Below are 26,949 nucleotides of genomic sequence, written 5' to 3'. Positions count from 1 at the left end.
TAAAAGTCATCCTTAGTCACATAGTGAGTTGAAGCAAGTCTGATCTACTCGGGTAGACACCCTGTGTCAGCTCTAGAATTTACCACCCCAGCATTGCACTGACTGTGATACCAAGGAATGCTGTAGATGGTATGGGCTGATGTCAACCTCCAAGATTAGAGCTATGCTGAGACACCCGTTATCCTGCATGACCCCCAATGCATCTGTCCTCCGCAAATGTATTGAGCTTCGCGAGAACATGTTTCCAATTCCAACTTGCACCATCTTGAGAAGGCGGTGAGGTAAACCTGTCTCGAGAAGGAGGTTAATGGCTCTTAGCCATCGTCTGCACTTGGTCTCGTTTTCAGGGCTATCAAAAAAAATTTTTTTTCCTCCAGGGAAATACACAGATATTCTATTGTTGGTGTGAACAGTGGAGGGGAAGGGTGAGGTTAGGAGTGATTGGTGGCATCTCTAGCCGCTACTTTCCCATGGCAACCAGAGGCTGTGATGGCCCTGCAGATGAGGAAGATATGGACACGAAATGTCTCCCATTGGGAAACCATCTCCTGGGTGGTATTTTAGGACATTAGCTCAGGCCGCCTTGTCCTCAGTCATCTCCCTGGCATTTAAGCACCCCTTGGGTTACAGAGCATGGCAGGTGCTGGGAAGTGAAGAAGGCCATGCTAAAAATACCGGCCTCTTCGGGAACTCAGCCGACGGAGAGCCTGGAGAATGACTTTCCCTCCTCCAGCAACAGGACCTAAGAAAAGGAATGGACAGTTTCCTCTGCCTCAAGCCCTAAGAGAGGTCTGACCCACTCCCTTGCTGGAGTTGCCAAGGTGGAAAGAGTTCTCAGAAGACACTGAAGGAAGCATTTCTCTCTGGAGGAAGAGTGAGTAACACAAAATCAAAAACCAAAATGAAACAATGACAACAACAACAAAAACCGAAACCAAATCAATCAATCAAGCAAACATAGACAACCAACCCTACAAAAACCCACAGGTTCTCTTAAGGAGAATGCAGGGGCCCATTGGTAACCTTGGGGAAAACGTCTTACCAGAAAGGAATCTTTACCAAAGCCAAGCCCACTGCTCACTCTGTTATCCAGCTCCACCCACATATTCCCAACCAATTCACCTCTCCAGAAAAATGAGCTGCTGGCAGTGCGTCCCACAAAGAGACCCAGAAACAGGATGCGGGACACCTGAATTTGAACTTGATATTTGTTTGGGGTCAAGATTTGGAATTTCTAGGTTCTTGGCCTCTTGTTTGGGGACTAAAATTAAAAGCACAAATAGATTTGCAAAAGTGGCAAGGAAACCGTACTTAAACAATGGAATGGATCTGAACACACTGTGAAAGAGTGGGCCACATGAGCAGGGAGCAGAGAGTAGGTTACCGCATGAGATCTCTTTGTGTGAGGTTTAAAGGAAGGAAGAGCTCGCAACTGAGGGACATAGTTTGGGTGGTTCTCTTTTCTGGTTGATAGACTAGGTTACATAATCATTTTCCCCCTCCAGCACATGTTCCCTTCCCATAAAGCATCTGGTGCTGCCTGTGTGCACTCAACTATACATACGTATTAGCTGATAAATAGCAGGACTGGGGAACTGGCCTGCAGTCGCTGCTCTTGCAGAGGGCCCAGGTTTGAGTCTCAGTACCCACACCGTGCCTGTAACTCCAGTCCCAGGGAATCTAGTTCCTTCTTTTTAGCCTTCATGGGCACCAGAAACGCACATGGTTCATAAAACATACATGAAGGTAACATGCTAATACACATAAAATATTAAAGATTTTAAAATTTAAAAACGTTTTTATAAAAGATGGTAAATAGGGGATTCTCCCTAGAAGTCACGTGGAGAGCAGTGTGTTTCACTGCACAGGCACCCAAGGCCGGCTCAGGCTGGACCCGCGTTTCCATTCTGCATAGCTGGGTATGTGAAATATGCTCGAACAGAAACGACGAGGTTTGATCGTTGTTAGGGGAGGAGAAAACTATTTCACTTTTCAGAAAGGGGCATTTGTGTAGCTCAGCCAGGCGTGGCGGGGGGGGGGGGGGGCGGCGGTGTCCATGGTTGGTCTCCAGGTGCATTGCTCACAGAGAGGTGTGAGTGTGTGTGTGTGTGTGTGTGTGTGTGTGTGTGTGTGTGCATTGCCCATGTAGGTGGAGGAGCTGGGCTGCCAAGTGCAATATTATAAGGGTGTGTTTGTGTATGCGTGTGTTTGTGTGTGCATGTGTGTGTGTGTGTGTGTGTGTGTGTGTGCATAACACAAACCAAACAGAGTCCCAGGTTTCTAAGCTGTTCCCTGGGCTTGTCAGCCTCAAACTTAATTAACATGGAGGCACTCCCTGAGCCTCAGTGAGGTGTGGCTAGCAGACAGTCCCTCAACAAGTGCCTGGTCCGCACTCCTCCACATGTATGGCTTGTGGCTGCAGGACCAATATGGTACATGGGCCAGACGTTCTGAGATGTGTGTGTGTGTGTGTGTGTGTGTGTGTGTGTGTGTGTGTGTGTGTAGGGTGTGTGCACGTGCTCTTCACACTCATGTGCAGAGGCTCTAAGCCAATCTTGAGTATTGTTCCCCAGGCACCATCCACTTGTCTTAAGCTAGAGTTGGGCAGAGGCACACACCTTTATTCCCAGCACCTGGGAGGTAGAGGTGAGCTGATCTCTATGAAATTGAGGCCAACCTGGTCTACAAAGTGAGTCCCTGCCTCAAACAAAAAAAAAAAACACTCTCCCCACCCCCTCCAAAACCATAAAAGGGGCGGGGCTACTCCCTACTGGTCTGGAACACTGGGCTGTCTGGCTAGCAAGTCCCAGGCATCTACATGTCAATGTCTCCCCAGTACTAAGATTACAGGCATCTGCCACCCATCCCCCACCAACCCAGCCCCCAGCCTTTTCGAATGCCGGCCCTGGGGCTTGAACTCAGGTTCTTGTTCTTGCAAGGCAAGCACTTTGCCAACTGAAACATCTTCCCGTCTCCTTCTCCCCCTGTTTGAGACAGGGTCTCATACATACAAGCTGGCCTCAAATGACTGTGTAGCCAAGGATCACCTTGAACTTACAATTTTTCCTCTTCCACCTCCTGAGTCCTGGGATTACAACCTGAGGAGCATCCACTTTATGTTGTGCTGAGGACTCAGCCTAGGGTCTCCTACCTGTGAGGTGCGCATTTACCAGCTGAGCCGCCTTCCCTGCCCTCCGAGGCCATTTTGCACTGGGCTCACCACGCAGGTCCCTCTGCAGTGACTCTGCAGAGGTCACTTCCACATGTGTTACTATTAAGTACATCAGTGGAAACTTGAGAACCAAGTACAAAAATATATAAATGAACAGGTGGCTCTCAATAGGAAAGGAATGCAGAGCTCACTGGGAAGTAACGATGAAAACCCAAAGCCCAGATGTGAGTCCTGCAGCTGCATGGGTGGAGCTCTGATCTACAAGGCCTAGAGGTGCCTTTGTTTTCGCATGGGTTTATCTTGAATAAGCCGTGAATGCTGTCCTCCCACTGTGGGTTTTTCATCCTCTCCCCAACCCCCACCCCATGCCCTACACACACACATACACACACACACACACACACACACACACACACACACACAGCCTGGATGGGTTGGTGGCACAGGCATGGCCAGACTAAGGGTATTGGGGGGTTGCGGGGAAGGAAGCCTTGTGCTTAATCTTCATGGTTGATGGAGATGAAGCTCAATTCCTGGTCTTTCCATGAAAACCTTCCAGGGAGGATTAACCAACCCTGTAACAGAACAGCGGCACCCATGGGCTTGGGCATGGGGCAGTGCAAAAGTTGGTGTAGGAAAAGCCAGCTGAGAAAAAGCCAGCAGCAGGCCAGCGTTTGTTCCCTTTACTTCCTAGCCGGCAGTGATTGGAACGCTCTACTCCAGCACATCTTCCTGGCTGAGGGACTAAGACCCTCTGAAACTGAGCCCGAGCGACTCACTCCCCACTGAGTTACCTCCGCCAGGTATTTGCTCACAGGGACAAGGGAAAAGGAAAAAAAAAAGAACTTTGGGGACCCCTTCTGATCTTTACCTTATAGTATTTTAAAACACGAAATGAAATATAAAAATTACAGTAGGCTTAGGAATGAATGGGGCAGAGCTTTCCTGTTGGGAGCAGGAACACTTGTGTTCCTTTGCTCCAACTGTCATCTCCCAGTGAGGTGGACTCCGACCAGTCACTGCCCTGGGTTTTCTCATCTACAGTGTGGCCCTTACACCACTCAGCCTAGAGCTCCCCTGGTTAGGGAGGTTAAGGAGGGGATGAACTCAAGAGCGAGTGCTTTCTAAAACTTTACCCAGAAAAGGGAAGGGCTGGAGAGATGGCTCAGCAGTTAAGAGCACCGACTGCTCTTCCAGAGGTCCTGAGTTCAAATCCCAGCAACCACATGGTGGCTCACAACCATCTGTAATGGGGATCCGATGCCCTCTTCTGGTGTGTCTGAAGACAGCTACAGTGTACTTATAATAAATAAATCTTGAAAGAGAGAAAGAAAGAAAATACAGCTTGGAAAAAAGGGAAGTGAATTATTCTTAAGATGGCTAAATTCCATTAATAACTGGGCTTGATTAACTTGATTAGGTTCACACAAGGATACTTCCATTGAGAGACGGAAGAGGAAACATAAAGAAGAAAAATCCTTGTGCTTTTTTTCTTTAATGTACCTGGAAAATTACTTTGCCCATGCTGTTCTCTCCAGAGGGTTAGTACACTCTGGGGTCTCAGCAGAATCCAGGTGTGTCACTAAACAATGAAGTCAGGTGCCCACACTGGCTCAAAGACCCCCAAAGAGTGTTCTCAGGGCACCAGCCCCACCTTGCCCCAGGCAGAAGCTGTTTTCTGTGTGCCCTCGATGACCCTTGGGAAACAACACTCCCCTGTGTTTGAAGAGAACATGCTGTATCTTGTTCCGTAGGACAATGAGCCATGGGTATAACATGCTGCATTCCAGAACCTAGTGGAAGGAGCATTGTCTCTGGGTTTAATTATAGAGTCTTCACTTTCTCTTCATTGTGTGAGTCAGCGAGGCTGACTCTGGGGGAGTCACAAAGCACAGGTAGGGGCTCTTGCTGTTAAGCAAGGTGTGACCGTCGGGCAATGAGAGTCTTGTTTTGTTTTGTTGTTTTTTAAAACAAGCAATCCCTCGTGTACACATTCAAGTAAGCATTCCTGTTGATGGTGTCAGTGAGCTCTGCTCATGTTGACTCTCGTGTAATTAAATATTGGGGAATGTAGTGTGGTAAGTACAGGCGCCTTACGGAGGGGCAGGGACGTATAAAACTCTCCTAGGAAAACTGAACTATCCAGACGTGAGGGTACATTCATCTCTGCGCTTGGGGAGGCTGAGACGGGGATGGCCTGTCTAGGCTACATATCAAGTTTGGGGCAGCTTAGACAATTTAGCAAGACTTTGGTTCCGAAAGAAAGATGTGATAAAAAAGAATAAAGGGAAGGAAAGGAGGTCAGGATAGAGAGGAAGAGAAAGAGGGAGAGAAGGGGGAGGAGTAGGGAGAAAAGGAGGGGACAGGGAAGCTGGCCTGCTATCCATGTCATCCTCAGAGCTGTCAGAGACCACAGGCTGGGGCAATGATTGGAAATACATACATACCAAAGAAACAGAGTTTCTACCCAGCATTTCATATAGGTACTTCTCCTAGAAGAAATTATTCATTTCTTCTCTATAGTATGAACCTTGGCTATCCCCCAAAACTATGTGTTGAGCCCAGAGGAGGTGACACACTCCTTTAATCCCAGCACTCAGGAGCCAGAGACAGGTGGATTTCTGAGTTCAAGGCCAGCCTGGTCTACAGAGCAGTTCCAGGAAAGCCAGGGCTACCCAGTGAAACCCTGGGCTACCCAGTGAAACCCTGTCTTTAAAAAACAAACAAAACAAAATAAAACAAAGCAAAACAAAAAAGCCATGTGTTGAAGGCTTGGTGGCCATTCAGAAATGAAGGAACATACAGTTGGTGAGACCTTGTGGAGGGAAGTTACAACATGAAGGCATACCCTTGAAGGGGAGATAAGGACTGTGGCTCCTCCCTCCCTGTTCACTTCCTGGCTGCCTTGTGGTGAACAGGCCTCTTCTACCCCGCTTTCCCATTGTGGTGTGCTAAATTGTCACAGGCCCAAAATAACCACGATCTGAAGACTCCCAAACTCTGAGCCTAAATAAATCTTTGCTTCTCCTGTAAGTTGATTGTCTCAGGTCTTTTCTGACAGGGATGGAAAACTAGCTAGCACTCCTCTTTACCATATTCCTGATCCCAAAAGCCCTAAATATTTTGCACAGAAAGATAGGCCTGGCGTCTCATGACTATAATCTCAGCATTGGAGAGCTGAGGTTAGAAGATTCCCATAAATTGAGTTCAGGCTGAACGACAGAATGAGACTTTATCTCAAAAATAAAGGGAGGGAGGGCGTATACAACCCAATTCATCCAGCACGTTCAAGGTCCTGAGTTTGATCCCCGGTACTGATTTTGTTTTAAAGGTGCCTAAGATTCACGAGCCATGTGGCAAACCTTACTAGATTTCTTATATTCCTTCTTCTGAAGACAGAAGTCCATATTTTGAGTGACAATAATAACTTTTGAAAGCTGTTTGGATACCTTACCTCACCATCTCTGGTGGTTAATCTTAATCGTCAACTTGCCGGGATTTAGAATCACCCTCCGGGGTGGAAATGAAGCATTATCTGGATAAGGAGACTCACCCTGAATGTAGTTGTCACCATTCTATGAACTGGGGTCCTAGACTGAGTAAACAGAGGGCAGCAAACTGAGCACAGGCACTCCTTGTGCTGACTGTGGACACAATGTGATCAGCAGCTTCAAATTCCTACGGAAATGACTTCCCCTCCATGGCGAACTGTATCCCCTCAGACTGTAAGCCAAACTAAATCTTTTCTTCTTTAAGTGTACTTCTCATCAGGTATTTGGTCACAGGAATGAGAAAAGTAGCTAATATGCTGCCCCAGATACTAATTCTCCATCATGTCCATTAAAGAACCATTCAGTAAATACTTGTGGGGAGATGGCTGAATAATGGTAAGCGTGGACTTCTAGCCAAGCGAGTTTCAGTGTTCACAAGGAACCTCACAAGGTTGTCATGCGTGTTCCCACACCACCATTACGTGGCTACTTGTTTTTGGTTTTGTTGTTGTTGATGATGTTTGTTTTAATAGGAAAAAAATTCAGCTCTTTTACAGTCAAGAAATGCGCTCTTTCTTATATATCCTTGCGAAATGAGAAGTATGAGGCTTTCTAGAAAATAAATTAGATCAGATAACCTCTAATCTCCCACTGAATTGTACTTCTGTTCACCTTGGTATGGCTGCTGCATTCTCCTACCTCTATGACCAGAGTTCCCTGCTTTCTCCTATCTGAACTGGCCTATGGGGGTGTATTAGTCAGGAAAAGTCGCTCTGTTTCAGTAACAAACAAGCCCCAGATTTCAGTGACTTAAATCAGGAAGGTTTGTATCTTGGTCTTGTTACATGTTTACCAAGACATAGTCAAGGTGTGTGCATGTGTGCGATGTCACTTGGGAACCCGGAAGGACAGAGAAATGATAATCTTAAAAAATAAATTGGTCTGGAGAGATGGCTCAGCAGTTAAGAGCACCGACTGCTCTTCCAGAGGTCCTGAGTTCAAATCCCAGCAACTACTTGGTGGCTCACAGTCATCTGGAATGGGATCCGATGCCCTCTTCTGGTGTGTCTGAAGACAGAGACAGTGTATCTATATATAATAAATAAATAAATCTTTAAAAATAAGTAAATTAATTAACTGTGAGGCACAGGCTTAATAACATGCCCAATAACAAGCCATTCATGCTCCCATTTTCTTGACCAAAGCAAGCCCCTAACTTACTTTGGTGAAGATATACAACCCTGCCAAGGCACTGGCTGGACAGAAGCAGGGTTGGGGATTTAGCTCAGTGGTAGAGCGCTTGCCTAGCATGTGCAAGGTCCTGGGTTCCTGGGTTCTGTCCTCAGCTTGGGAAAAAAAAAAGACAAAAAAAAACAAACAAACAAACAGTCTGAACATATAAAAATAATCGTAATCACCTTTGCACATGGCATCTTCAGCCCAAACTCTAAATCCTTTTCATTTCATCAGTTAATAATTCATACTTTCTGTGTCTCTTGGTGTAAGCTACAGTGAGAGAAACTGAGTAGCCCATCTCGCCTTTGCCTGACAGGCCACAACACTAGCCCCTTGGTTCATCTTGATATCTCTTCTTAATCATGGTCGATTGCTGGAGAGCAAATATACACCATATAGCAAGTGGCTATTCAGCCTTCTCTTCACTATCCTCTTTGAGGCACAGAAGACGTGCTAGGTATAGAATCTGTTATAGAAATCATGGTATTTGGTTTGCCATATTCCTTGATGAAAGGCAGGTCATGGGCAGTATCATCTGTGAAGCTGGGTGGGACCTGGCCAGCTGTCAGACTATTCAAAGGGGTGAACTGGTAATGACTAAACTCGGGGACACATCATGTCACCCCATTGGTGTTGGTAATGTGGTAGTTCTGGAGCTAGGGAGCTAGCTCAGCAAGCACCTGATTTCACCCCCGTATAATGTATGCACTCCTGGCCATCCCAGCACTGGAGAGTTGGATTCCTGGGGATCTTCACCCAGCAAGCCTAGTCTACATGGCAAGTTCCAGGCCATTGAAAGACCTTGTCTCAAAACCAACAAAGATGGCATCCTCAGGAGAAACACCCAAGGTTGACCCCTAGCACGTGTGCCCCACCCCCACAAAGTTAGCTCAGTGTAACTCAGTGTAACACTTGAGCTCCATAGGCTCCAGCCTTCAAGGATAGCTGTGTGTGAGAGGGCCAGGGCTAAGAAGAGGTAGAAAGAAATCTATAGTTTCTACCCACACAAGAGCCATGTACTTTGCAACCCCAGGACTCAGGAAGCAGAGGAAGGAGGACAGGAGTTCAAGGACAACCAAAATTCCAAGTTCTTTGCCATCTGGCCTCAGTTGCCTATTCAGTCTGATATCCAGGAAACCCTACTGACCAACCAGTGTTAATGGCTTCTCAATCCCTGTTGTGACTCTCCTCTAAAATCTGTTATAAAACTTCCCAAGGAAGCCTTTTCTGTCTGCTCTGACCTGGTTCTTCCTGTGTCTTCCTTTTTGAGGTCTTACATCGCTGTTCATTCTCAACGTCTGGATGAGAAAGTTGTATGTCATCCAATTTTGAGTTCAGAGTCCAGTACTGCCTGTCATGCATGTAGCAGGTATCCAGTTGTGATATATTTAATGAGCTTATTTAAAATGGATTTAGTGAGTTTTTCAACTATGCCTAGCACATGGAGAAAGTCAGTATCTACACCAGTACCTCATTAATAGAAGAGAATGGAGGCTTTAAGGTTGTACCATGGCCAAGGCTATATAAAAAGAAGTGTCCACATCCTTTTTGGAGCTCAGCTTCTAAATTCCAGGGTCCCTATTCTTCTCCTCTGTTAAACTCCAGGCTGGAGAATCAGCTCCCTATAGCCCACATATCTGAGTACTGCTCATGGCCTGGAAGGGTGTCCATGCCCTGAGCCACTTAGCACGTGGCAAGGAAGGGTTCTGGTGCATTTTCTGTGCCACAAAGCCCCTGTGCATCCTGTTCCATGATGTTCTGGTCATTACCAGAGGGTCTGTTTTCCCTGCTGGGCAGCCAGAAACCTGATAAAATCCTAGAGAGGAATTTGATCATTCTTTTCTTGAAGGACTTAGCAAGTCATTTGGCCTGCCTAATCTACTCAGACACTGTCTGGGGAATATTTGATATCCATGTAGTACAGGCTGTAAATTATTCTGTTGGGACTGGTCACAGGACCCTGACAACCCTGTCTCAGTCATCGGTAAGGTTTGGGGACGACCCCCCCCTTGCTTCCTGAAGCCTCATTGCAATGGAAAAGATCAGACTTCTCCTCCTTGGAGACTAAACCAAGGATGGCACAAGCTTAAAGAGATGGGGGGGGGGGTGTCCTCCTGCCTTCAGTGCAGACCTGGCTGGCCCCTTTCCCTCTGCAGAGTTCACCCTACGGATTGAACCATTTCCGTAGGCTAATTTGTAGCATGTTTTCAGCACCAGCACCCAAGTGCCTAACAGAGAAAAGAAGGACGCCCACCCCCCACCCCCAATAGATCCGAGCAAGGAAAAAAATGAAAAGCTAGATCTGAAGGGATTTTAGGAATCCACTACCCTCTGAATTTAGATATGAGGAAACTGAACTAACAAGATGGATGGCTCAGCAGGTAACGGAGCTTGCTATCAAGCTCAAAGACCTGTGCAGGATCGAACACCCACATGGTAGAAAGAACTGATTCTTAAAGAGTTGCTCTCTGACTGCCACAGCCCACCACGGCCACGCCCACGCCCCTATAAGTAAACGACTAAAGTAAGGGAAGCTACAGCATGGAAGCTGTTTCTAATCACAGCTACACAATGTAGCTGTTAGCTGCTAATGACTGAAGACCAGACCCCTCCCACTCCCCACGTTAACTGAGTCTAAACTCAACACACACACACACACACACACACACACACACACACACACACACACACACACACCTTGGCACACTCCTTCTACCCTTTCCAAAGCACAGCACAGGCACATAACTCAGCAAACCGGGCCCTAAGTTCCTAATGTATTTTACTGCCCACCTCCAGCTTGGTGAAACGATTGGAGACTTCCTGTGTGTATCATTATGCCCACCATCACGGGCAGAGAGACAGGGCCTCAGGAATGGCCCCCACACCTTCCTCCACCTCTATTTCTCTGCGTGGGTTGAAATTTCCAGACTGTGAGAGCCCAGGACTATGACTGGTGGGTGGACTCAGAGCTGCTAGAAGGACGCAGCTAGGTACTGAGAACTCCCAGGCCCAGATGCAAGGTGCGGTGGCTGTGACTGGCAGCCCCCGGACCTTACAGTGAGCACCCCAGGACCCGGAGGCCAAGTGAGATGGTGCGCACACACCACCTGCCCTGTTCCCGGGATTCCCTGTGACTCCCGACAGACTCTTCTGGGGACCCTGACCGCCAGGCGACGGCTCTGGGAGGTGGCTAGAGACTCTCGCCCAGTACCGGGCTCCTCTCCAGCGAGGTCCGGGAGCTCTTTCCCAGGCGTGCAGGTTTAGAAATAGGACGGCCTCGCCCGGCCGCGGTCTCGGAGGCTCGGGTCCCCATATATAGTCATATCCACCGTCAACTGGGAGGCCGGCAGGCGGCAGCGAATGGGCGTGAGGCCCCCGCGGGAGGAGCGAGGAGGGGGCATGGGGCGGAGGCAGGAGACTGGGAAAGGGGGAAGGAGGAACAAGCTTTTCCAAAAAAGTATTGGCTGTCCTAAGGAATGCGGTCGCCCCCCTGGGAAAGTACATATCAGGGAGCAGCAGGCAGCTCCGCGCTCGCACTCCGGCTCTGCCACCCTACCGCGCTCGCGTCTCCTCTGGCTCCTCTGCCTAAGGGCCCCTCGCCACCGCCACCATGGACGCCATCAAGAAGAAGATGCAGATGCTGAAGCTCGACAAAGAGAACGCCTTGGATCGAGCAGAGCAGGCGGAGGCTGACAAGAAGGCTGCGGAAGACCGGAGCAAGCAGGTCTGCGTCTACCCCCAACCCCCACTGCCCCAACTCCGCGTCAGTCTCTCAGTCCGGGAACCCGAACTGGCTCCCTTTCCCCATCCTATCCCCAGCACAGGATGTCCAGGGGCGCGCATTTAAAAAAAAAATTAGGAGAAGAAGCTCGAGAGTTAGACTGATTCTAACTTTTCTGTCTCGCCTGAGGACGCTTGTGGCCCTTCTCTGGCTCCCACGGTCCGCGAAGTCCACTGAGCTCCGTAAAGAGGCTCTTGACTCTTAGGATTGGGGATCAGTTTTGAAAGAGGAAGGGAGAAAGGATACAAGTTCCCGGGATGCCTGGAGGGAAGGGCGGGGGAGCGGGGCAAGGATTAAGTCCTAAGGTGTCCGAAGTTCTTTGGACCTTTTGGTTGGGGAGAGAGAGCCCTTAAGATGGGATTGAAAACTTTGAAGCGCACTGAATTATTTCCTAAGAACAAAGATGGGACAGAATGGGAGACACAGACGGAAAGCTAGCCAAACAAGGGCGTGTTTCTTCAATCCCTCAAGTTGGGGACCTGAGCTTGCTGTCTTCGGCCGAGCGTGTGGTCCCGGGGTGGCGTGGGGTGGGGGGTGGGATGCGAGATGAGTCACTGAGTGGTTCCAGCTCTGGGAGAGAGATTACCTAGGGTCCCTTGAGCCCCAAAGCAGCGATCCCTTAGCCCCAGGACCCCAGCCAACCTGGCACCCGTTTGTTGTGTGTCTCACACCCGGTCCATGCCGGCCGCCCGCGCCCGCTCTCCGCTGTCCCAGCTCGAGGAGGACATCTCAGCAAAAGAGAAGCTGCTGCGGGCGTCGGAGGACGAGCGGGACCGGGTGCTGGAGGAGCTGCACAAGGCAGAGGACAGCCTGCTGGCTGCCGACGAGACCGCCGCCAAGGTACCCGGGCGCGCGGTGTGGCACTGCACACGAATGGCTAACTTTCTCTTTCTCTCTCCCTCCCTGTCTTTCCCTCTCTCTCTCTTTCCCGCTGTCCCTGTCCTTTATGGTCTACGCACCCTCAACCCGCACCTTGCGGGATCACGCTGCCTGCTGCACCCCACCCCCTTCCCCCTTCCTTCCCCCCACCCCCGTACTCCACTGCCAACTCCCAGCTGGAAGATGAGCTGGTGTCACTGCAAAAGAAACTCAAGGGCACTGAAGATGAACTGGACAAATACTCCGAGGCTCTCAAAGATGCCCAGGAGAAACTGGAGCTGGCGGAGAAAAAGGCCACAGATGTAAGTGCACGCTCACACTGCCTCCCTCACCCCCTGACCGCGTGGCCGCTCTGGGGGTCACCACAGGGGCTGCAGAGCAAAGGAAGAGGGTGATCCTCCTCCTACAGGACACCTGCACACAGCCTGGCCATAGCCCAGAGCACTGGATGCCGCCTCTGCTGCTGCGCACATTTCATTTATATTCTGTCCTTTCCCCTTTTTCTCCTCTTCTTTACCTCCTCCCCTTTGGTTGGAGGTGGGTGGGTGAGAAGCTGGGGAACACGGCCTCTGAAATGGGGACTGCTGGAAGTGAACTTCGCCTCCTGCTGGTATAAAACCGCTGAAGTGTATGTCATCACCAAGGTCTGTACAAAACAGAATCCCTAGTGTTCTTGTTTGCCACCCTACCCCCAAAACCCCCGGTGGTTTTCGCTGATGGACCTAGTCTGAGTGGGTTCAGAGAGCCTGACCTTTAAATGGACACCCTTTTACTTCCGATGCTAAACTTGAGGGCTACAGTGACACTTTGAGGCTCTTTTTCTCACTAGGCAAGCCTTGAGACCTGCCCAGGGAAGATGATACGCGCTTCGGTCTGCAGTCTGAAGCATTAGATCCAGAAAGTACGCAGGGAGTTATATATAACTCAGTGCTTTATATGGAGTAGGGAGCTGGCTGCCCCCTGCCCGCCCCACCCCCACCTGTCAGCCCTCTGACAACCACCACTTGCGTATTTCCAAGGGGGGGAGGTGATAGACAGTTCCAGCTCTGCTAAGCACCCTCTCCACTCCAGAGCTAGCCACTTCTGTCTAGAAAGTCAAGCTGAGGGTCAGTTTTCCTGTGCACTGACTCCACACCACTGCATTCCACCGCAGAAGCCAATTAAGCCTAGGGGCCCAATTAGAAAAGAATTCCTTGGGAAGCAGCTAACAATTCCAAGAATGTGTGAGTAGCAGAGACAGCTACACCCAGAGGTTGGACCCCCAGGTTCAACAGCAGTTTGTCATTTTTGGTCAGTTTATTTTTATTTATTTATTTAGTTTTGGATAATGTGTAATGCAGATTACCCAAGGACTTTGAAATCTGCACAGGCCTTTGTATCATGAAAGGCTGGAGATTTATCTAATGCTCTTGGTAGTAAGCCACCAGACAACCAACAGTGGGATCAGACAAAAAGAAAAACTTCACTGACAATTACCTTTTCTGAAAATGGGGGTTTGGGGGAAAGCACTGGTTTAGCTAAAACCTACCTGAGTTTATAAAAAAAAAAAAAAAAAAAAAAAAAAAAAACAACAAAAAGTTTTCACAACGCTGAACCTGTTGTTTTGTATAACGGGGGTCAGAAGTCTATTTCCTATGTGCTACATAGGATGTCCAGTCACCCCCAAATTCTCCTGCAGGACGTTTATTTAGGTTTTTCAGAAGGGCCGCTGATAGATCAAGGAGAGATAGTCCATATAAGGAAAGGAATTCAGAGAATTTGCAAATATCCCCAGTACCAATGGAAGCAGAAGGCAGGAAAAAAAAAACCCTACTATAATTCTTAAGGGGGAAAGATAATAATTGTTGTAGCTATGTAGTGGTAATCATGTCTTTAATAAGAAATCTGGGGGGGGGGCGGCACTGGAATGGGGTGGGGCAGAAGTAGAAAAGAGGCTATTTAAAGTCATCTGTGGGGGCGGGGCCAGGAGGGGAGGTTCTTAGAGCCAGTTTTGGTTCTTTCTCTGAGCTGGAAGACTGTCTCTAAATATGGTGTGAGCGTGTATTTCTCTGTTTCTTTTGGTTAGTGTATTGATCATCTTCCTCTGTAAAGCACTTTTAGCTCTTTTGGAGACCAGGAATGTTGAAGGAAGTTTGCAAAGACTCGTTATATTTAGAGAGCTCCTGACTCACTTGAAATAGCTAACACTTGAGGAAAAGACAGGTGGCCCCGGAGGAAAGAGGCGGGAGAGTAGTCAGCCTCTTTGCAGTGGGGACTAGTCTAGTGTCTAAAATATAATTTTTGATTATTATTACTAAAAAACACTGTCCCAATTTACCAACCTACTTTTAGAATCTATATTCCAGAAGCAGGGTCCCAGGTCCTCCCCCCCCCCCCCCATCCCACACACACTACAGTTTAAAAGGCTGCCTGTCACTTGGGAGCTAGTATTTATTCCCAGAAATCTGATTTGGATTTTTTTACCCCACCTAAATGGGGCTGAGTCCTGTTAAGTGTATGCTCTTTCCCCCAAATAACTGTGACGGCGCCGATTATTTACAGGATGTGAGTCTTCATCCCTCCAGGTCTTCTTCCTAATGTAGTGACTCAGGCTTACCTAAGCTCAGGTTTTCCCTTGAGTGAATCACACCAGGATCTCTTCGGATGCTACCCAGCCACAGTGTTTCTTAAGTAACCGAGGGCTTCTAACCTGTAGCTAAGCCTAACTGCCCATAGCTCTTCTATAGGGACATCAGCATGAAAATACTCTCTCCGGAAACTGACTTCCTAGGGGGGTTGAAAAGGAAGACATTACATTATTAAGGTGGCTGCTTACTGCATCGGCTAGTGGCCGGTATATTCCCTCGCTGCTCTTGGAGGGTTGCAGATGCCCTATCTGGGCATCCTCAAGGTTGGAGGTAAATGGTCTGTGGGCTCTGGGGAGGATCTGTTACCACCACCGCTTCGCAGACCGCTGCTTGGAAACCAAGCAAGCGGCTCCACCTACAGGACTCGAGGTACCTAGCTGGAGTTCACAGGCTTTGCTTCTGCAGCAGAGACCAGAGGCGACTAGGAATTCCAGAGGTGTTCCAGCTTTGGAAGATAAGTGAGGCAGGCTGTTTTCTTTTCTACCTTTGTTTCCATTCTCCACCTCCCACATTTAAGCAAGTTCAGGACTGACTCTTTGACAGAGGTGTAGGATTAAAAAGCTCGGAGACTTGACAGGCTTTAAAAAAAACATAGCGGAAGAAGGAATGACAGAGGCGGGTTCTTACAGACTGTGTCCATGTGGCTTTCCAGCTGGTAACCAGAGGTTCTGTCACAGGTGTTTGTGGTCTTGCAGACCCGGGTTCCTCAGATTCCAGATATCAGGCTGAATTGCCTGAAGTTGCACAGTTCGTTATGGGGTACAGACAAAATCTTATGGTAGCGTTTAATTACATAGTTTGAGTTCTTAAATAAGTGAGGCATATGTAAATGTTTTATATCATCTGATAACTTCAACAGCCTTGTGAAGTGTCCTGTACTATTATACTCGTTTTTAAGAGAGGAAATCCCTGAGAAGTCATTTGTCCAAAGGCACACAGCCAGCAGAGACTTAAGAGCCAGATTGAAACCTTAAAAAAGATGTATTTAGAACAGGAGATTTAACCACTACGCTTTGCCAGCTAGTAGTTTACACTTGGTGAGATAGTTTGGGTGTTGGGATTCTTGTAGTGAGGATCTTGTGTTCTGTGTTCTTCACAAGGATCTTTAGGATATTCCTATTTCAGGCTCCGAGTTCCTTGTTCAGACTCTGGGAAATCGGGAGTTGCCAATGCCTTTAGTATTCGGAATGATGGCGTTCTTTACAACTCAAAGAGTTTAGGGAACGTTCAAGGTCTAGGTTCCTACCCTTACTCAGCTTCAGGGGAATCTCGATTTCAGAGCGCTCCAAATGGCCAGCAGGAGTCGCCATAGGCTTTAGCATCCAGTTCCTCTACTTGGAGTCACCCAGGCTCCGCGGAATGGATGCAAACGCCCTCCTGCGGTAGCCTCGCTCTAGGCAAAGCAGCCCAGAGCCAGCCATTCCCGCGCGCACGCGCAGTGGTTCCAAGGGTAGCCAGTTCCTCGGGTCCACCGGGCCCCGCCCGCCTGCCCGCCGCGCCCATCCCCTGCGTTCGCGCACCCGCCCGCGGCTCTCTAGTGCGGCCCTGGGGCCGTGACTTCCGGGCTGCTTCTTAGCCGCAGGGGGCGCCGGCGTTGCAAAGCGGGCCTGGGCGGGACGAACCGGACCTGGGCTCCGTAACTGCAGGAGCCCAGCAGTAGCAGCTGCAGAGCGCGGAGGCAGAGCACAGCCTCAGCCGCCGCCTCGCCATGGCGGGTAGCAGCTCGCTGGAGGCGGTGCGGAGAAAGATCCGGAGCCTGCAGGAACAGGCAGATGCCGCGGAGGAGCGTGCGGGTAGCCTGCAGCGAGAGCTGGACCAGGAGCGGAAGCTGCGGGAAACCGTAAGGGATCCACCCATCACCCCGAGGCCCCCACGCCGCACCTGGCGCACCTAGGCCAACTGGCACCCGGCTACTCAGCCCTGCCGGTCTATCTCCTCGGTCTAAAGTAAAACCTCCAAGGGGGAGCAAGAGTGCTTGCTGTTGAGAAGGTTCTGGGGGCGAGCATGAAATGGGTCCCGGGGATGCGCACTTTGCGCTGCTGCCATTTATTAACTCACACTGTGGTTGGAAGGAGGCGTCCTTCTTTTAAAGACCAGTCCCTGGAAAGAAGCATTGGGACTTAGGGGCCTTGGGATACTGGACTTTTTTCTCTGTTGATCCTGTGTTTCCTAGAAGCTGTTTCTCTATGGAGGCTAAAGACCTTGACAGGACCAGATTCTGATAGAAGAGCTAACTGTCATAGTTTGCAGCCCTTATAGTCTTAGGATTTTTAGCCCTCCCATGTCCCAAGTAGATATTCTTCCACAATAGATAACCCTTTGTAACGAGTTTTGGCAAAAGTTGCCCAGTGCAAAAAAAAAAAAAAAAATGTCCTTGGTTACTAAGTATACCTTTTGCTGGCTATCCCTCCTTGTTGAGCATAGTACCTGGCTTCCTTTCTTCTAAGGCAAATGTATCCAGCAAACAGAACAGAAACAGGGTTTCAAAGGGATATTAGGCATTTGTCAGTCTTGAGTATGTGTTTTAAAATCAAGGTATTCAAACACCTTGGGAATTTTACGACGAAAAATAATATGGTGTCCAGCTGTGCTTAATATACACAGGACTACGCTGAATTGAGTCATTCCTTTTGGCTAAGAATTTAGAATGGTTGTAGTGTCTTGCAGAAACTCCATAGGGTGTTTTGTATAAAATATAGACAACCAGGAGAGTCTTCCTAAGAGGAAGGCCCAACTAGAGGAAGTTTAAGATAAAAATACAGATAAAGATATTTTTAAAACCAATAGACAAAAGATAATTTTCAGTATTTGCTTGAGAGGATTGGTTAGCAAAAGACCCCTGTAAAGGTCTCAAGGTGGCTGGTGATGGATTAGTTCCGATCCGTGCCTGGCTAACTGCTATGAAGCAGTGAGCTAAGAGCAGGGTGCAGAGCACTGAGGCCCAGTTGGCCAGCATTTGAATCCTGGCCCATCTCCTCACTATCTGGGGACAACTATTAGAGCTTTGCATCCCCATGGGTAAACTGTGGTTAGTACCTTAAAGAGGTCACAGTGGGGCTTAGCACACAAGGGTAGTGCTACTTAAACCGCCCTGTTATTATCAACGTCCAGCACCGCCTTGCTTAGCATTCTTTACTGTAATTGTTTGGCAAGGGCTCCTAAAAATGACCGTACTCACTTCATTATCCATAAAATTCCTCCGTTTAGTGCTCTAAATCAACAGGTATTCTCTCAGTTTGAGGGGGGGAAGTTGGCAGGCTGGAAGGACTGGGTTGAGGAGGCATTTCCATGGAGTCCTAGTAGACTCTGAGCCTAGTGGCTGATAGTAAAAAGTACACGTGCTATTTTTATTTTGCACTTTTTTTTTTTTTTTTTTTTTTTTTTTGGTAACAGCATTTCCAGGCTGCTTTGCTAAGGTCAGAGCTTTCATTCCTTTCGAAACCTTATGTCTTTATTTAGAGCAATTTAAATCCTTTTAAAAGAAATTTTACTGTCATTTTCCGGGAATCCTCTAGCGGGGTGATGGGTCAGGACACGATAGCATCTTAGAGCCAGAGGATGAGTGTTGGTGAGTCACTTGCCATTGCTAGCTACTCCTGACTTTTAAAACTGGAACCTACATATGGATGGAGGTAATTTAGGTGGTTACTAGACATATCTTTTTTTTTTTTGAGGTATCTTTGGAAAATTTAATTGGACCATATTTTCTTTCTTTGCTGAAAACATCATATATCCGTAGACATTATGGGCTCCATAACTTACAGAGGGGTACTAGACATATCTTAGGCTATGAGTTAAGCTAGCAGTAACAGTTTCTCTTGGCAGCAAAGATTAAGGGTTAGTGACAAAGCCATGAGCCACTGTAAAAAAAAAAAATTTCACCGTAGAGTTGGCCCAGGTTCAAGTACTCAGAGACTCAGATAGACTTAACGGACCCTACAAAGCTGGTCCTTACCTTGGAAAAAGCAGGTGTCATTTACTTCCTCCTCTTTGTTTTCCCAAGGTGTGTGGGCCCTTAAATCTTGGAATGAAATCACTCTACTTGATGTAATGCTTGACCCTGGGTCTTGTGACTTAAGGGTTTGCTGGGGTGGCGGGGTGTGTGTTTAATGTAGAGAAAAAGCCAATTCTCTTTCCAGCTTTCTGGGCAGAAACCTAGTCGATGAGGAGACGTAGAATTGCTTAATGGATAACTTTATTAATCACAGGAAATAACCAATTTTCAACACCCCCCCCACCCCCAGCCCTTTCCTAACTCTTCAGCGTTGGCAGCTTCTTCTGGAACCAGGAAACTGAGCATGCTCTGTGTTTGCCTTGGTACTTGCAGAGTGAACGTCTGTGACTGAGCATAGCCTGGGCTCCTGCTTTCCCATGCAGTCACAGCAAACGCACCTCAGTACCTTGCCCTGACTCCTCTTGCTACACAAACATGCCTCACAAATTACAGGCTTTGGCCCAGATAGAGGAGGCTGTGTTTATCTGCTCTCCATGGGAGTGCCCCTAATGCAGTCCTTGTGTGGGTTTTTTTTTTTTTCCCCCTTTCTTGACCATATAAGGGCAGAAGTTTAGCTTGGCCCTAAGTCACTTTGGTCTTTCACAGCAAGCAGGGTGAAACCCTCTCTGTGTGACTACGGTTTACATGAAATAAAAGGATCTGACCTTTGATCGTTCCATGCCCTCCTGATTCAGTCAGGACTTTGGAAATATATTCCAGAGCATTGGTTTCCCGAGTAAAGGATTTCCTTCTTTCTGTACTGGCTATTAACATGTGAATTTCATGTAAATCTTAGGTTTTATTCATGTCTGGTTTGGAATAACACTTTGCTGGGTTGGAGTGGGGACACCTTGACTTCTGCATTGTACCTTGTTGGGTAGGAGAATAGAACGTGCCTGTGTTTTCTGAAGGTAGCCACTTCCTTGTTTGGGGGCAGGGTGAGAAGGGTAGGAGTGGTGAGCCTGTAGGACTTCCTAGGTGGGAGCCAGTACTGACAGGGTCGGGGAGTGTATACATTACTAAGGATCTCACACTGGGTGGTGGTTTTAGGGGCTCATAGTCTCGATAGCCAAACATTCTCTTTCTGGGTAACATGCTAGGGTCCAGTAGCACTTTTGAAATAAAAGAAACTAGCAACTCCACTGGAAAGGTTTTGCTGACTGTGTTGATGTAAGGGGCCACTGTTAGAAGAAACCTAATTTAGTGCACTAAGGGGGATTTACATGCCTAGGAATAATTTGCATCTGGGGGTCCATCTTGACCCTCCCCCAAATGCCTTGTTATTTCTGTCTACTTTTAAATAACAAATGGGCATAGGACAGCAGGCTTGCACTGACAGACTGCAACGGGTACTTAAGATAACATGAGTACTGTGATAGAGACCTTCAGAAAATATCTAGAAAAGCCTCAACCAGGAGGGGGAACCCCAAACCTTAAATAAAAGCTGGTAAAAGTTACAGGCCCAGGAGTCTATCGATACAATGTAATAATGAGGGCATCAGGGCATCCTGTGCATGAAGTCTTGGCAGCTGAAATACTAAGGAGGAAACAACGGGTCTAGACAACAAAGTCTCAACATGAGTGTGGGAGAGTAAGAAAGAGATGGGGCTTTAATTATGAAAGCAAACTTGTCTTTTATTCTGAAAAATCTTCAAGATTTCTACTAGACCAGCATCAAGAGAGCCCTTGGAGCCAGAATACAGGGTTTCCCCTCAAGAAGGTGGTCTGTTAGTGACTTCCAGGCTCGAACCTCAAATCCTCATCCTTGAGGGTTAGAGAGCAGTGTTCCTATGTGAGCTGATGGTTGTGCGCTAGGATACTCTGCCTTTTAAATAAAGACTGAGACGATGTGCTGATTTTCTTGCACTCACTGTTCTGCTGATGGTAGCCAGAGTCTGTCCAAAAATCTAAGTTACTTGGGGCTCTAGGGGTAAGAGGATGGTAGAGAACCTTCTTCTCTGGTGTCAAAGAGAGCAAGACTCCAGGAGGCTAGAACTACCAGCCCTGAAGCATCTATAGTCTCATATTTAAGAAGCCAAGGGGCTTGGGTTTCAGTCCCGCCTTGCCTTGCATTGGAGTGCTTCCCAACATGCCTTAGCAATAGGTCAGAGGTCCTTCCCTCCGTCTTAGTAGAGAGTTTGCTAGGCAGCTCCTGCAGTTACTGTCAGCTTCTTTGGGTGGTGATGGAAGAGGAGAGGGTCTTGCCATTTGTATTGTGGCTCCTGCCCCTTCACACTGACCACCCAAATCATGATCTCTAGGCACGGGACCTGGTAGTCTCTGTTTCTATTACATGTCTTAGTGGGTTCATATGACTCCTTTGTGGTTCCCAGGTTCCATGCCAGTTCAAACAACAGGGCTTCATTCCGTAGACTATGAGTGTCCTCCAGAAGTGTTCCCTGTATGTAGTGCTGCTCTATGTACCTGTCCTCCCTCTGCCAAAACTGGCCCAAAGGAACCGGCCCTTAAGCCCAGCGACTGCCTAGGCACCTCTGTGTAAGAAACCCCCTTGGCTGGTCTTGTTGGAGGACATTAGATAACCTGAGTGTCAGAGTCAGAGAGTTTAGGGTTCTAAGAACAATGCTGTGGGAAGAGAGTGGGGGATAGTTACAAAGCAAGATTCAGCTGGACCATGTCAAGAGCCATAGGAAAAATGTGTAGAAGGGCTGGGGGCAAAGAGAAGGAAGCATAGATCGAATGGGATGGGCCCCAGGTTAGTTAGCCTTGTGTGCAGAGAAAGGGGAAAAGAGCATGGGTGCCATGGCTTCCCCTGATGCCCCGCCTGCCCCGGTGGTTCAATCCTGTCTGCACATCAGCAGTCATCCTGTGAACGAGTCAGTCCTCAAATAGGCTCCAGTGTAGGGAACTTAGAATTTGATGCTACCGAAGTCTTTTTAAAATCCTGCTCAGATTTCTCTGATTTTCCAGCAGCTGCTGTAGCAAGGATATTTGCTCTAACCGTAAATGATAATCATTTTATTATATGACACTATGATAAGGAAGGTACTTTTGAACATAGACATTCTAGAGGAATCCATAGAGGTACTTCTTGGCCTTTAAAAAAAAAATGAGTGAGATGACTTGTCTAATGGTGATGCTTTTGCAGTAACTGCCCTGATGCTGGTCAGAGTCTAACCATATATGTTAGACTACCTGGGACACTGGGTATTGGGAGGTGACCCAGGACTTTGCACTCTGGTGTCAGAAAAGAAAGAACTGGGTTGGGGATAGGGGAGTTTGAAATCCCAATCCCAATTGATTTTCTGGTTTTGTTTTTGTTTTCAGGGTGGCTTTCTGACCCCACCCCCACCTCCCTGTTTTTAAGAGGAATAGAATTTTTCCTAGGAACGAAACACATACAAGATGAGGAAATTTAACCCAACCCTGAACTATAGCCTTTATGTGAATTAATGTGTATTAATGTGTGTATATTTCCCACTAAAGAGACTAGGGAGATAGCTCCAGGTTAAAAGCACTTGCTGCTCTTGTAGAGAGCCCGAGTTCTGTTCCCAGCACCCACAACTCACAACCATTTGTAACTCCTGACTCCAGTTCTAGACCTGGAACTGACCTCCATGGGCACTTCAAGCACACATGTCCATGTGCATACATGTAGACAAGATACTAATGCACATGCTATTTAAAAATTAGAAATAAATTTTCAAAAGGAATGGTTTCTCAGAGGGAGTTCTCTGTTGTTGAGAAATTGGTTATTCCTGTTTCCTCCAGCCTTCAAGGAAAAGCCCGGGCATTCACGCCCTTCCCAGCTTGGCTCAGTTACAAACTGGTTTCTGATAGTGACTGACCCTGTGGACTGGTTCAGTTGTAACTGCTCCTCCTCCAATTCATTTCACACTCACCGTGGGCAGCCAGTCAGTATGTTGTAGTTTTCTCTTTGAGATAAATGTGTCGAAAATGTTTATGTATTTAAAAAAAACACCAGTCATTCATGGTGGTGGGAGATGCCCTGTTCATTGCCCTTCTCCAGATAAAACTGGTGAAGAGCTTGATGAACACTGGACTGAATGGTCTCACTTCTCTTGACTCAAGGCCGTGACCATCTTTCTCTGACTGCACGTGCATTTCCTGTCCTCCCAGGAGCTTTGAAAGGTTCTGTTGTTTTAATTAGGGTGTTTTCAGTTGCTCAGCTCTGTAGACACGGAGCCCAGGCCTCTCTGTAGAAAGCTGATGATGTCTTGGAGTTTAAGCAACGTACAATTCAGTTAAAAAAAAAAAAAAAAAAGCCAGTGGCGTGGGCTCTAAAGTGTGTATTGCCATTGTTAGAAAATTGACTCCTAGATATCCTGAGGGCTCTTCAGCCTTTGATGAACATAGATTCAGAGTGGATGGGGATAAATAATTGCTACCTAATTAGCAGGGGTGACCTTCGCTTCCAGGCCATCTGGGATCAGCTGGGTAACAGTGAGGGAAGCATTCCCCAGGCTCAGAGCAAAAGTACTTCTTCTAACAGTGAGCAGTCAGGGCCTGCCCAAGAAAGAAACGCTTTCATTTAAACCTAAATTCCAAATAGAAACAGTATCTGCATCGCCTTTCTCCTTAGTCCTGTGAAACTTTTCTTGTAGCAACCTTGACTTTTAAGACATTCCAAAAAGCTTAGGTCAAAAACCCTTGGGAAATTTATCTTGGCCTCGTTCCAGTGAGGCCAGTTATTTTTAAAGAGGTTCCTGAAAAAGGTGGGGCAAAAGGGAAGTTTCTAGATGGTATTAGATCTCCATATGTTTTGATGTTTTGTTTTGTTATTTATTTATTTATTTATTTATTTATTTATTTATTTATTTATGTTTGTTTGTTTTGGTTCTTTGAATTTTTTGTTGTTGGGGTTTGGTTTTGTTTAGTTTTTCTGGTATACGTTTTTTTAACCAACTGGATTTTTTAAAGCATTCAGTTTTGTTATAAGGCTCCTTTGAGAAAGTAACTCAGAGAAAGGACAGTATGATGAAACTCTGCATTCTAGCTTCTGCTCATCCTCCTGCTGGTGACTCCAAGACTGAACCTGGATGAGACTGGATGTCTCTATCCACGCCTCCAGCTGTCAGTGAGCTGTGAGGAAACTCCCCTTTCAACCAGCAGCTGAAGGAGCCGTGTGAGCATGTTGCGGATGGCCCGCTGTCTCCTGAGTGTTGTTTCTGCTGTGTATTTCCAAGCACAATGCTCCTGTGTGAACACTTGAGTTGGTCAGGGCTTGTCATAACTGGAAGGTAGCTCACACCAGGGCCCAGACTTCCTGTCTGGAGCCAGCACTTCAGTCCTGGCCAGTTCCTGAAGGTACCACCCTCACTTTCTCCCCAGCTCTGAGTGTCTTTCATCCTCTGCCTAGGCTGAAGCTGACGTAGCATCTCTGAACAGACGCATCCAGCTGGTTGAGGAGGAGTTGGATCGCGCTCAGGAGCGTCTGGCCACAGCTCTACAGAAGCTGGAGGAGGCTGAGAAGGCTGCAGATGAGAGTGAGAGGTAAGACTACGCCATCTAGCTCCGGTGTGTGCGCACACCGACACACACACACATATATACACCAAGGGAGTTGGAGAGATGGCTTAGCACTTAGTATTGACTGCTCTCCTACAGACCCTGGTCTGAGTGCCAGCCCCCACATGGTAGCTCACAACTGTCGATAACTCCAGTTCCAGGGTGTCTGATGTCCTCTTCTGGCTTCTGTGGGCACCAGGCATGCATGTGATACACAGACATACATAAACATAAAAAGATAAAATATATTTACCAAGATGTCCCAGACCCAGGAGAAAGAGCCATGGTAGTCAAACAGGTAGAAAAAAAAAAAACCACATAGATAAAGCAGATAAATGTTATGTTTTAGATTTTGGGATGCAGGCCATCCTGGTGGGCAAACTAGTTATGACAGAAACACGAGGCAGCTGGTCACACTGGGTCCACAGTCTGGCAAGGAGTGGTAGCCAGTGCTTGGCCAGTTTTCTCCCTTTTGTTGAGTCAGGGACTCTAGCCTGTGGAATGGTACTGCCCACAATTAGAGTGGGTCTCCCCACCCTCACTAGCCCAGTCTTGAAGATCCCGTGCTGACGCATCTGGAGGTCTGTTTATTGATGATTCTAGATCTTGTCCACAGTCCGTTTTAATCATCACACCATACAACTAACCTCACTCATTCTGTGAGGCTTTTTTTTCCCTCTGTACTCTGTCGTGCAAGCCACAAAGTGTGGGACATCATGAGACTAGAGAGAGCATTCTGTTAGGTGAGGGGTAGCACAGCAGAATGCACCCAGAACAGTGCAGGCATGCTGTATTCCTGCTGGAAGCTGGGCGGGCGAGGGTCCATTTCTCCACCACTCCTTCGAAGTGAGCCTCTGCTCCTTGGCACCAGGTATGAAAAGTCGCTGCAGACTTTAGGGCTAAGCAAGTTTGTTAGCTAAAGTTTTCGGCTTGATATTAACTACCACTTACTTTTTCTTTACTTGCCAAGAGCTCAGGGATTCTTTAAGGTGACTAATTGTGTCTTAGTATGTCAAATAGCAGTAGTCTTGTGAATGACTTCTTCCTGCTACTGAACTTTTAAAGGCAGTTTGGCAGCACAAGACTGGAGGAAAGGAACGTTGGCTATGACGCCCTCTTCTGGCATCTGAGGGTACTGCATGCCCATGGTGTGTATACATACATGCAGGCAAACCCTCAACAGACACCAAATAAAAATCAATGTCTTTTAAAAAATAACTCTTTGCTAGAACTGCTCACATAAAATTTGCCAAGTGAAACCCCATTTATGGTTTGCCTATGCTGTAAATCTGTAAACTCTAGATCAGTTAACATTTTCTGAACTGTAACACCATGCCATAACATCCAGTGTCAGCACCTGTTCACCTGTCTCTCTCTCTCTCTCTGTCTCTCTCTCTCTTCCTTTTTTTTTTCACCTGCTAGACAGGGTTTCTCTGTGTAGCTTTGGTGTCCTGGAACTCTATGTAGACCAGGCTGTCATCTAACTCAGAGATCCACCTACCTCTGCCTCTGCCTCTGCTTCCTGAGTGCTGGGCTTAAAGGCAGTGCCACCACACCCAGCTCTTCATCCATTTCAATCTACGGTTTCCCTCAGGAAAGGAAGGAGGTGGAGAATCTCTATTTAACAAATAAAGCACGTTAACTTCCCTCATTTCCATGCCTCCCAGATTCACACGGCATCCTGACATAGCACCTCCCACCTAAGACTAGGAAGTTTCTCCAGTACCCAGAGATCTCATTCACAACAAACAGAGGGAAATGTGTGTCTGGTCTGGAAAATCATGCTCTGTCTTTGGAGAATAAACAGCCCTCTGCTCTCCTGTGGTCGGCCGCATGCGTGGGGCCTCACGTCCCACAGCAGCGGTCTCCTCTCCATCTTGGGTCTTCCTGTTTGTCTTATCTTTCCAGAGGCATGAAAGTCATTGAAAGCCGAGCCCAAAAAGATGAAGAAAAGATGGAGATTCAGGAGATCCAGCTGAAAGAGGCCAAGCACATTGCTGAAGATGCTGACCGAAAGTATGAAGAGGTCAGTTTCTGGGGCCCAGAGCCTCACCAAACCCCAGCTGCAACTGCGGGGAGTGGGGTGCTATCTGGGTCCCTGGGTGGAGCAGTCAGCTTCCCGGATAGAAGTGAGTGGTTCTGAGAAGCAGGATTCCTTTACCTGCAGAAACTGGTTCTTACTGTGATAACCCAGCCAGCCATCTGCACTGGGAAAGATCTATACTCCCCCACACCCTAAAGGCTGGGACAGAACATCTTTACTAGGAGAAGTGGGCCCTTAG

The 26,949-nt window shown here is 47.7% G+C and overlaps 1 protein-coding gene across 38 annotated transcripts in view; it reads left to right on the top strand.

The window, feature by feature from the left end:
* The first annotated feature begins 11,403 nt into the window (after positions 1 to 11,403).
* The window catches only part of Tpm1 (tropomyosin 1), a 26,770-nt gene continuing 11,224 nt past the window's right edge, over positions 11,404 to 26,949 (top strand). For 7 of the 38 annotated variants that reach the window (XR_015626368.1, XR_015626370.1, XR_015626367.1 and 4 more), the window contains exons 1-4: positions 11,433 to 11,623; positions 12,395 to 12,861; positions 24,519 to 24,652; positions 26,576 to 26,693. Coding sequence is in view for 32 of the 38 variants with exons in the window: in XM_087560508.1 (XP_087416634.1) it covers positions 26,580 to 26,693 (114 nt within the window). In the remaining 6 variants the exon portion in view is untranslated. 38 annotated transcript variants of the gene reach the window in all.

The sequence above is a fragment of the Rattus norvegicus genome, chromosome 8 (genome assembly GCF_021556685.1).
Source record: "Rattus norvegicus strain SHRSP/BbbUtx chromosome 8, alternate assembly SHRSP_T2T, whole genome shotgun sequence".
Taxonomy (NCBI): Eukaryota; Metazoa; Chordata; class Mammalia; order Rodentia; family Muridae; genus Rattus; species Rattus norvegicus.
The sequence above is the reverse complement of the archived record's forward strand: the minus strand, read 5'-3'. Positions and strand labels throughout refer to the sequence as shown.